The 10,923-nt window shown below is 51.0% G+C and overlaps 3 protein-coding genes across 4 annotated transcripts; 2 read left to right on the top strand and 1 right to left on the bottom strand.

Annotated features, from left to right (window-relative positions):
* Positions 1-3,166: 3,166 nt before the first annotated feature.
* Positions 3,167-4,590, top strand: IUM83_19459 (the record flags this gene model as incomplete). Of its 2 annotated transcripts, none has more annotated exons than XM_067944509.1 (3): positions 3,167-3,652; positions 3,759-3,851; positions 4,423-4,590. In XM_067944509.1, the coding sequence occupies 3 exons, from the start codon at positions 3,167-3,169 to the stop codon at positions 4,588-4,590; spliced, it is 747 nt and encodes a 248-aa protein (XP_067789590.1). The 2 variants fall into 2 exon arrangements, with proteins under 2 accessions (XP_067789590.1, XP_067789589.1); XM_067944510.1 differs by having other exon boundaries at positions 3,803-4,044; positions 4,407-4,590.
* A 21-nt stretch (positions 4,591-4,611) lies between these two features.
* Positions 4,612-5,003, top strand: IUM83_19460 (arsenical-resistance protein; the record flags this gene model as incomplete). Its single annotated transcript, XM_067944511.1, has 2 exons — positions 4,612-4,668; positions 4,746-5,003. The coding sequence occupies 2 exons, from the start codon at positions 4,612-4,614 to the stop codon at positions 5,001-5,003; spliced, it is 315 nt and encodes a 104-aa protein (XP_067789577.1).
* A 5,379-nt stretch (positions 5,004-10,382) lies between these two features.
* On the bottom strand, positions 10,383-10,691 carry IUM83_19461 (uncharacterized protein; the record flags this gene model as incomplete). Its single annotated transcript, XM_067944512.1, has 1 exon — positions 10,383-10,691. The coding sequence occupies one exon, from the start codon at positions 10,689-10,691 to the stop codon at positions 10,383-10,385; it is 309 nt and encodes a 102-aa protein (XP_067789561.1).
* Positions 10,692-10,923: the final 232 nt, after the last annotated feature.

Consider the following 10,923-nt stretch of genomic DNA (forward strand, 5'->3'; position numbering starts at 1 on the left):
GCTTCTATGCCGATTGGAAAGATATCGAAAGCGCTTAACAGTGTTCAAATTTCCAAAGTTGCTGTGCACATGGCGTTAAAGCAACTCCAAGAATTACTAGGCAGTCTACGACACGTATGTCTCTGTGTTCGAGCTGCTAAACCTTCATCAGCACCTCCAGTCCAAGTGTAAACTGGAAAATCGCAATCGTCGAAGGACTGTTTTCGCGGAGATGTACGACGAGCTACACTGGCTTGATACTATTTTACGTGAGGGTCTTCTACGTGGGGTACCCACAAAACGGTTTGTTGTCATTTCCCTCCTTCGATGCACCCTTGTACGTCGAAACAAGTGATGATGGTTTTGTGGCTTTAGATCCGGCAAATCAACGATAGATACGTTGTACATTCGATGAAGACGAACGTGCACTAATTAGTTCTAGTGAATTTGACATCAATATCCGTGATTAATTCTCCATTGCGTTGTCTGCACTACTTTTCGCTCCAAGTTGGCACCAGCAATTTTGTCCCAGTGTTCCCCACATTCTGTTTTGGTCTGACAATACGACGGCGGTGGCAAGGTCAAACGTATTGGCCTCGAAGCATCCATTCAGCATGGCGCTGAATCAAACAATTGGTCTAGTAGAAGCTGTATTCACACTGCAGTAACACGCTCGCTGACGCTGGATCACGCCACAGGGACACCAAACTAACCAAATATTTTACTGAGCATTGTGCTTCGTGGGCTGATGTACAGGTGCCTTTGAAAGTTCGACATATCTACAGGACATTCTCGCAAGGCTTCGATCCCACTCACTGGCCAAATCATCAAGAAAGAAGTGCATTGCCACCTGGCGCGAATGGGGTCTCTGGTGTAGATCACATGGGTTTACAGTGCAGTTGTCCCCTTCGCCAGAACACCACTTTTATCTACTGGCCCGATTCCGGGTTTTCTGTTTGTCAACTGGCACCCATAGAAACGGAAACAACCCCAGAACCGTATTGTCCAAGGCTAGCCATTTGTCGTGGTGTCATCAAGTTGCGTTTGGATACCCTGTCTCCCTCTTGCCCTCCGACAAGTTGGCAGTGCGAAGGATGTAGCGGCTGTCGTCTTCTCCCCAGAGGAAACAACCCGTTATACTCTCAAATCGTCGAGCAATGTGGGAGGCACTCGACTTCCGACTTCTCCACGACCGCGTGTTGTGTGTGTGTGTGTGTGGGGGGGGGGGTCACGGTCGTGGGCTTTTTCTTTATGCTCAGGCGCAGTGAATACCTAGCTTCCTGTGGTCAGCTTCAGAATTACGCACTACGCGCTCGTGATTTCGCTTTCTTACGACAAAATGGGGATGTTGCACAGCAACACGACAATGATGAAACTGTAGAAATCCGCTTTCGGGGTAGTAAAACTGACCAATTCTGTGTTTCGATAACTCGTCGATTACATAGGTCACGTACGGGTTGGGTAAGCCCCGTACGAGCAGCGTGGTTTCTGGTTCGGAACGCGAAGACACTACAACCAGTTCAATCCCACCAATTTGCCTGTTTGAGATAGCAAAAATGATCAGTTCAGACGGGATGACGTCTCCGCTTCGGAAGAGAGCAATTGCTGCGTGTTTGAAGCCATCAGACTTCAGCACACACTCACTGAGAAGTGGTGGCGCCACCGCACGTTTTGAAAGTGGAGCCGAAGACAATTTAATGCGGCGGCAAGGCCGCTGGTCGAGGGATTGCTTTCAAGTTTACACACGAACCGATGCCGTATCATGCTCCCGAGTTGCTGAAAGAATGGTGGATTCATCGCTCCAATTGTCGCCGATCGGTATGTGTGGGGATGCGATCCCGTTTGTGGATCGCGATCGTCTTTTTGAAGGCATTAAAATGAAGCTCATCTAGCAATTATGCTGATTTCCCCCAAATTTGCAGACATCGTCAGCATCAAGGAAAATAATAATTTTGTCGCATATACATACCATAGTGTTTGGATTGAATGAGTTGTGATCCACGCGTGTCTTGGGATATAAAATATTATTTTGCGTCAACTTCCAGGAGCATGGCCCGCCCAAGGAGCTCGACGAGTACAATGAGGTCGAGTCGGACCAGGTCCTGTTGGACGTGCCGCCTCCCGGTCGCTCCGAGGGCCTAAGCTGCTGGAGACGCTGGTCGACGTGGTGCGCACGCTGGACCACCTCGTGGACGGCACGGCGGACATCCGTCGAGGACCAGCCAGGCTTCCTCAACGATAAGGCCGCAAGCTACGTGGGCCTGCTCGAGACCGGCGGACGCGGCGGACACCGACTGCCATGCCTCTAACCGACACCATATCAGGCCCACCTCTGGCCTGCTGAGCAAGCAACCCTGAGTGATGCGGCGCAAAGTCCCTGGCTTGCTTGCTCGCGGCCAGTGGCTTGAAGTTCCTGTGACAGCTACCCGAGAGGGTCAGCCGTCACAGTGAACATGCATTTTGTAGAAAAAACAAGAAAAAGGAAACATGGAACATGCATTTAGTAGAAAAGAAACGAAAAGAAAGCAAAAAGACGCAGGGTAACACATAGTCAAGAAAAAACTTAGAAATATTCAAAGAGAGCCCTGTGCTCGCGTAGGAGCACAGCGAGGCATGCATGTTAGGCTAGCAGCAGCAATTCAGTATTAAATAAACCGTCTACCCCGCACATCGATCACAATTACCTCGCTTCTCAACAGGACCGACACTCGCATCACTTCAACGTCCAACACTCTTCGGGCCCGACGCGACACAGCAGTACGGCAGGGACGACATTGGTTGTACGCCCAACTTTGACGCCCTGGCTGGTGTAACCTACAACAATCACCACTACTGCTTCGTGAGGTTGGTAGGAAGACTGCACACAATTTTGTGAGAGGCAGGCATCATACCTGAACACAATCTGTGGGCAAAGCAGTCCGTGCTTATCTAATTGAGCACACCACCACCACCTATGTGTGGTTCCCTACTCGCGCGATGCATGCTGTACTGATATGTAATAGTGTGGGTCTGAGGACATTGCGACGATAGGTATTCCCAACACGCGATTACGCTTAGTTGAGCGTTTGCAATCGAGGCAACGGCACGTTTCCGGCCGTTTGGAGCTGAGTCTCACTTTCCAAAGTTCTCCTTCAGACGTACCGCCACCAACTTCTCCAGCATCCTACTCCACTCCGGTCAAGTCAACATGCCCTACGGTGACGAGCAGGTCTACTACCACTCCACTCTGTCCCAGAAGAGACCTTCAAGTGATGCTACTTCGCGAACATCGCAGCAGCGTGAAGGCCGAAAGTCGCGTGCACGGACAGATCCAACTTTGCAGAGCGCCAAGATGGCACGCCGTAAAGAGCGTTGCCGCATTAACCAGAGCCGTTACCGTCAAAGGCAGCGAGAATATCTACTCAGTCTGGAGAAGGGCAACGCGGGCCTGCGAAAGGAAATTGATGGCCTCATGCAAGTTCAGCAAGGAGGCCCATATCGCGACAACGGCAACGGGAATACGTGGTGCCTCGTGGCCAAGGTGTTCTCCTTCGTGCAAACCAGCTTCCAAAATCCAGGGATTTTATCGGAATCGGTGGGTCTGAGCTTGATCAAGTCACTTCTGGTGGAACTGAAGTTCGCTCCAGACATCGTCATGGGGAGTGTGTCCGGGGTTGGCGGCCTAATGCGGCAGGTACGCCGATACGCAACATACTTTTTGTACCCAGCGATACACCTTAAGCGGGTGGAAGCAGCAACTCTGGGAGTGCTCACAGCTACTGCAATGTTCACTGTCACAGTATCGGCGGCCACGTTACACATGGTGTTTCCGCACCTTGACAAGGATCGCGGCAACACCGACGCTCAAGTGTCGCTGGGAAAGCGCCTTCTCGGTCAGCGGATCACATCCCAATGCTCGATGAGCTTTGTATTTGACGAAGTTAGCAGTCGCGTCAGCTATCTGGAAGTCAATGTCGATTGGATCACTGCGTTGCTTCGACTCTTGGGGAGTATGGAGGATGTTGCCAACGTGCTCGATGGCGCGTCCATTACACACGAGGGAGTACTGGGCACTTCAAGCGAAATGTAAGGAGACGGTAGTTCTAGAGCTTGAAGTACAATAGTTCTTGAGCATAACGGCCTTGATATCTATTACGTTGCCGACCGAACCATGCTAGACCCACACAAACAATACTTAAAATAACAAAGCCGTGCTTTGCGCGGGGAAGCTCTGGATTTACAAGTCAGTTTTTCAGATTTTATATTTAAAACTGATGTGATGATTAAAGTAATTGTAGACCTCCGCTTTGCCCTGAGGCCTCAAGCTGCAAATACTCAGCATGGTAATTTCACGCTTTCGACATACCCGTGGATAGTTCGCCGTGGGCAGCACCAACGTGCTCGTGGCCGTTGGGCTGCTCGTCATGATGTAACCGCCTCTCATCAAGGTGCGCTGGAACCAAGAACGCCGGCATCTACATGTGCGCGCCGTTCGTGGCGGCGCTGCTCACGTGGTACGCGCTCACCAAGCCCAAGGGTGCCACCTGGTACTTCGACAAGTTCACTCCGCGCATCGGCGTGCTCACGCTCATGGCGCTGCTCTTCACGATCATCGTGCTGTTCGCCTCGTAGAGCACGCGCATCTCGTCCAACCTGGACAAGGTCATCTACGCCGCCGTGCTGCTGCTCATCTACTTCATGTTCATATTCGTGGCCTCCTTCCTGATGAGCTGGTGGCTCGGGGCCACGTACGAGCAAGCTGTGACGCCGTCGTTCACGGCTGCCAGAACAAATTCGAACTGGCGGTGGCGATGGCCATTGCGTCATTCGGACTTAAGTCGGACCCAGCGCAGATGAGTGTTGTGGGCGCGCTCATCGAGATCCCCACGAAGCTAGCGCCCATGTACCTAGCGTTTTGGTTCCGTAAGACGCTGTTCATAAGCTTAGCCAAGAAGGACAACGGCGAGGTAGCTCTCGTGGAAGAGATGAAACGGCAACCCGACCTGGGTGCGGCCGGAGTCTATTCGAAGAAGACGGATCTGTAGGCCCGAGGGTAGTGGCCACGGCGTGAGCTAGTACTTCAGCGTTACTATAACGTTCTACGTGCAAGGAAGGTATGATTTCCAAATGCCAAGCTGTCCTTTAGGACAGTGATGCGGACTCAATCGTGCAGCTTCACGAAGCTGTGTGTGCGTGGCGGCCACCACAGTCTTGACCACAATACCGGCGGTTGAGCTTTAGTGATAGGACTTTTGCGTAAGTCACCCGGGCATTTATTACTCGGTTTAGTACCTGACCCGGAGACTGCACTTTCAATGCATATTGCTCGATACTGGACAGGTTGTCTGGGCAAACGCCGCACATGTATTAGTGAGTAAAACTACACCCTCGATGGGCTAACGCCGCGCCTGCTTCCAAATCGTTCGTTCAATGTTTGTATCAGTCAAGTCCCATTGACGCCTGAAAAGTGCCACGGTATGACTCTGGAGTAGATGATTTTAGCTCCTCTTCAACACGTTCTCCGCAAAAGTTTTCGTTCTATGTGGCGACAACTCGTGGGAAGGTTCTTCGGCAGCTCTATTTGATGGAGGAGTTGTCGTTAGATAAACTACAATATTTCACACCCGTTCCTGCCGCAATGACGGAAACGCAGCGGTTCGAAGGTCTTGAGACGGAGTAAGCTAGCGTAACTTCAGTATATGCAATTCCATATACACTAAAACATTGAGGGTATTGAAGTGATCTTTTGCGAAAATAGAAGATTCACATTGATATACTATGAGCGGTATCTGTCGTAGCCGACACAAAATCATAATTCTGGTTATACGGTATAGCCCTACCGAAAATGCCGCACGGTGTTGGCAACATTACCTGGAAGGGAATATGCAGGTGTAAGAAACCAAGTGCTACCCTTGTGAAGAGACGCTCCATACTTAAGCATTCGTTCGTCGGCAGTAAGGAAATAGCTTGTGGGCGGAACCGCCCGCTACGGCGCAGTTGAAGATAGTCGGTGTAATACTGTAATCAGAGTGAGATCGTGGACAGCCGCTCGTACGTGAACTTCAACACGGGATGTTCGACTCCGTGTCTGTGGATTGAGTCCGCTGTCATACGCGACGGGATGGTAGCAGTCGTCGTAAACACTAAGCTTCCATAGCGCTGACCTTATTAAAACAAGCACGTAAAAAATTGACAATTATATGCTTTGGTTTCATTTGTCGTACCCACCACCGCTCACTAGCTATCAGGTTGGAGCCGCTCGATATCCTCGTGGTGGCAGATGCTGCCCAAATTGCCGTTCCAGACACTGATGTCTCGAATATTGCACAGACGAAGCTTCGAGACCACCACAAACTTAGGATCGCCCAACAAAGCGCCCCATACCGTAACGCGGAAGACCAGGCTTTGCATGGTCGCCATGCGTCAAGCTTTGGAGCTCCTTGCTTCACTCACCGAACTCAGCGCGTGAGCAGTTATCAAACACTACCAGGTGCACTCCACGCGCAAACAACGCCTTGCCGTAAAGACGCATTGTAGCTCGAACTGATTTCCCTCAGATTTGTCGCTTGAGCACGAAGCTGTTCAACAGTCGTGCAGTCAAGTTCTTGGCCCTCCTGCGCGCGAAGCTCTCGGATGCGTTGAAGCATCAGCCACAGCGGTGAGAGTAGGTATTGTCCTGTGTGCTTTTTGCCGTAAAGGTGAAAGTGAGCTAGTTCCCGTTGGATGGGAGAGAAAGCATGCACCCGTTAGCTCCGCGTGCTATCGTTGCACCCGTTGCACGTAACTAACTTCAATACGACAGGACTGTGAGCTTGAGCTAAGTAATATGTAATATTCTAGTATGCAATAGGGTTTGTCAATTGTGCAGCAGCAAGTAGAATTTGTTTTGGCGACTCATCGCGAAATCCATTTTACGCCAGTCACGAGTCGATAAATCGCCAGCCCGTTCCTTCTGCGTAACGCCACCACGAACGCCTGCTGCTTCAGGATCTTCACCCCCGACATCGTTGTTGGCTACATCAGTGCGGATAGTGCGAGTGGAGCGCGTCATCGAGTTTCTTGCGGGTGTTCAAATGGCGCACAATCTTCGGCGGCCGCGAAAAAAAAAATATACTTGCTGCTGCAGCCCAAAACGCATCGATTTTTGTGCAGGTAGCAAAAAGCACTCTCAGCCAATCAGATGGCCGCAAAAAATCTGGTCTTGCTGCAAAAAAATTGCTTGCATCTGCACAAATGGCAACCCCTAATATTGTAGGTATTTCTGGTTGTTGTTCTTGTGAGTGTGTTTCATGACCATCATTGTGTTAGAAGCAACATTCAGTTTTGGTGTGAAATGATTGCAGCGGTATAATGCAGCTATAAATCTGTTGTGGTGATGTCATTTCAAAATTGGGAGGGTTTTGGGGATCGCCCCACCAACTCTGGATTAAAATCCAGAGAACATATCCTCGCTTTCATAATTTCACCACAGCCACGACATCGTTTGGCGTGTTGTTTCACAGTTGTCTATCAGCGCTGCGATTGTCGAGTCATCCTCGTGGAGGATAAGCTTAGAACATTCGTGCACTTGGTCTTTAAAATGTAGCGGTACGACACGCGCGTAGTTCTGAACCATCGTCAAGGGGTCATCTGAAACACCTCTGAGCTCTGAAGAGACCACACACCACCCCGTCTCTTCCATGCGGAGACCTGCGAATTCCCCCTCACCCTCCATGAGGCCGCGCCACACCATTACCGTGTGGGTTTGCTCAGTGCATCGTTTCGCAACAAAGTGTGTTGTAAAACCACGTCTTCTCCGAGGTCTTGTGGGCAAATGACGCGAAACTGAACCGCAAACTCGTTTTCGCAGCCTGCGGACGCATTGTGAAGCCGTCGCTCCGTTTGACGGTGAGGCAGCGATATTACCTCCCAGGCAATTTCACAGGAACTTTGGTAGCCAAAAGGCAGATGCTTCACACCGGCGATCTCGAAGAACTCGACGTCACCATTGACCTTCATCACGGAGTTGAACCCGCCCAGTGGAGCTATGCTCGACGCACACGAATGGAAATTCGATCCGTTTCTCGATAGACGTTCGTCAGCTCTCCCAAGCAAGCCTCGATCAGCATCCCGTTGTTGGAGTAAAACAGCGCTCCGTCTGCGTCAGAGATAGCAACTTCTCAACGTCATCCTGTTTCCCCCCCGACGCATCCGTCTCGAGATCAAGTCTTGAAGATCGACAATCAGCGCCGCCTGGTCCGCTACCGCGCCTCGCAATTGGTTTAGCCACGCTTCAGCAACAATACGATTTCGCTTCTCCTTCATAGCGATGATTCTCCACGTTGAGGCTGATCGCCTGAGAGATAAGGCAGCGGCTCGTTGGGGCCCTGTTGCTTCATCTGAGCTTCCAGCCGCTCAATCAGAACCACTACTTCTTCTTTCAGGCGTTCACGCTCTGATTTCTGCCGTTTGCAGTGGCGCTCGTGTCGTTCCGCTCCGGATAGTGGCAGCTTCTTCTTGGCGAACGTCGCGAGTAGCTCTTCAGCATCTCGGAGCAAGAGTTCGTCATCTACATCCTCGAGGGTTAATAGGTCGGAGTTGTCTGGCGCGTCGGGAACTTCGAAGCGTAGCAGGGTTTCAATTGTCTTGACCGGAGATATTGAATTGTGAGCACAGCGATAACATGTGCGGTGTGTACGGTGGCTCTGTACACGGTGCCTCCCAATCGTTTATTAGTCACGCCTTTGTCTATGCAGGATAGCCGGCTTTCCCAGTTGTTCCATATCGTGCATTGTAACTTACTGGTACAGTGTAAGCACATATGGTCGTTGTCTTGTTGAAGCTACCCGCTAAAACAAGCACTTATGATTCAGCACTAGCTGCCGCTGATGCCTAGATCTCTCAATTGAGGACCAAGCATCCTGTGAGTACTGTAAATCATTTTCCATAAGCCTACGAATTAAACCTGCCCGTGCGGGAGTAAAACAAAGTTATGTATTTACTTCAGGACCGCTTCACAACGCGAATATGTCATGGTTCCTACAAAATCTGAGCCTTCGTTTGGGCCGCCACGTATACGCTGCGCTTCTTCCCATTCATGAAATTCTTGCGAGTTTCTAATGTGTGCCGCCATGGTTTCCGTGATCGTCGAGCACTGAAGTGCCTGATAAAAGTGTGCATGCGCATCATCCAGCGTCCCACGCATCGGTAGACACACCGCGACGTTGTTGTGTACAGAACTGTTATCGACGTTGTCTTCCAGGAGTTCAAAATAGCCGTCGCAAGCGCGGTCGTTGTCACCAAGAGCCACGAGAAGATGTAGCCGATAAAGCTCTTACTGGCGAAAATTGATAAGCCAGAGTCCACAATTGTCGGAATTCAATATTGTCAGATCCGCGTCGTCCGACACGGAGAAGATATTCGGCCCGTTGGCCGTAGATTTTCCAGTCACTCGGGTCCGTCCTAAATCGCACAAAGAATTTATTAGAGCAGAATGGCGACTAGTTCATTACTATAGCACAACGTACCGAAGGGAAGAATACGCATACAGCGAATCTTCGTTTCACCAGTGACTCAGGGCACGGCACTAATTGTAGTCAGGTAAGCGTATCGATCCGCACCACCGGTGACAATACCATGGCGAATCAAACCAGACACCGGCAGAAGCATACATCCAAAGAAAACAAGTGCGAGCACGTGCTTCGAAGCGGTACGGTTCCATAACTTCCAAAACGTCGAAACTAGCACGACTACCGGGACAATCGCCGGTAGGATACACTATACTGACATCCCCCGGGTGTTTTGGTAGTGTGGTCGCAATTTTGAAGGCCAAAGCAGACGCCGCAGCAGCCACATTGGTGCCGCAATTGCCTTAAGCCTGCAATCCACGAGGGACAGTGAAACCACCTCTGGAACCCATCCTTCCGAATTCGAAATGGCCGTGATAGAGACAAATGCAAACAAAATCGTGACCGACGGCGATCTCCTGACAACGTACGAAATTAGTTGCCCTGCGTTGAGCAGGTTTTGCTGCGGTGAGAGTTGCAAAAAAACGCGCGTCAACTAGAACGAATCCCGTGGGCAACATTAAGCTTGCCTTTTTGACAACAACGCACACATATACAGCCCTACAACTATTCAAGTCTTGGTCTTTTCAAAAGACAGAGTTGCTTTACCTGCAGAAACTAGAGTACTCGGCGTGGAATCTCTAAGCGGCACTCTTAGCATCGCACCCGAATCACCCGTCAAATTGTCACCATTGCCCCCTCCAACGAGCTGCTCCAGATTATAGTAGATTTTCCGTACGTGGACGAGAAGCGCCCCATAGCTGAAAAATGCTGCGAGCGTGTAAGGCTGTGCAGAAGGCCAACCCACGACCTCTACGTGAACGTCGCCGCACTCATGCAGCAGACATGAAAGTGGGGACTGCTCCTCTCTTTTCTCTTCTACAGCCCCAGCCCCGTTCTACCTCTTGGTCCTTGCAAATCCGACAGCAGGTAGTCGATATCCAGCACCACCGCCGACACCTTCTCCAAGACGAAACCCGCCGCGTAGTGCACAACAACCGACACCACTCGAACCCACCACGTGTCCAGCCCCACCGCTTTCACTATTGCAAGCTTGAGCATCCACCCCAGCGACTCGTACACATTGAGTCGCACCATTGTGGACATGGCGTAGAGCGTCTCCAGACTCAGCGGGTCACGCAGGACGCGGTTGTCCAGGAAGTTGGTGCGGTCGTCCCAGAGTCCCAAGCGCCCGAGTTGATCGTCGACAGCAGTGGACACATGTAGATCAGCACGACGGCGACGCAGAACGTGGCAACGCGTTGCCCTCGAGACAGCAGCATGATCATCGCGTTGAAGGGTCCCTCACCAAAGATGTTGGACACTTTGCTGCGGTTGGACGAGAATTTTCGGTACTCTGCTGCTATTGGACAAAGGCAAACTTACGATGCTATCGTGGCAGCAGCCTAGTGTACAACAA

Source organism: Phytophthora cinnamomi (genome assembly GCF_018691715.1).
Source record: "Phytophthora cinnamomi strain GKB4 chromosome Unknown Contig51, whole genome shotgun sequence".
Classification (NCBI taxonomy): Eukaryota; Oomycota; class Peronosporomycetes; order Peronosporales; family Peronosporaceae; genus Phytophthora; species Phytophthora cinnamomi.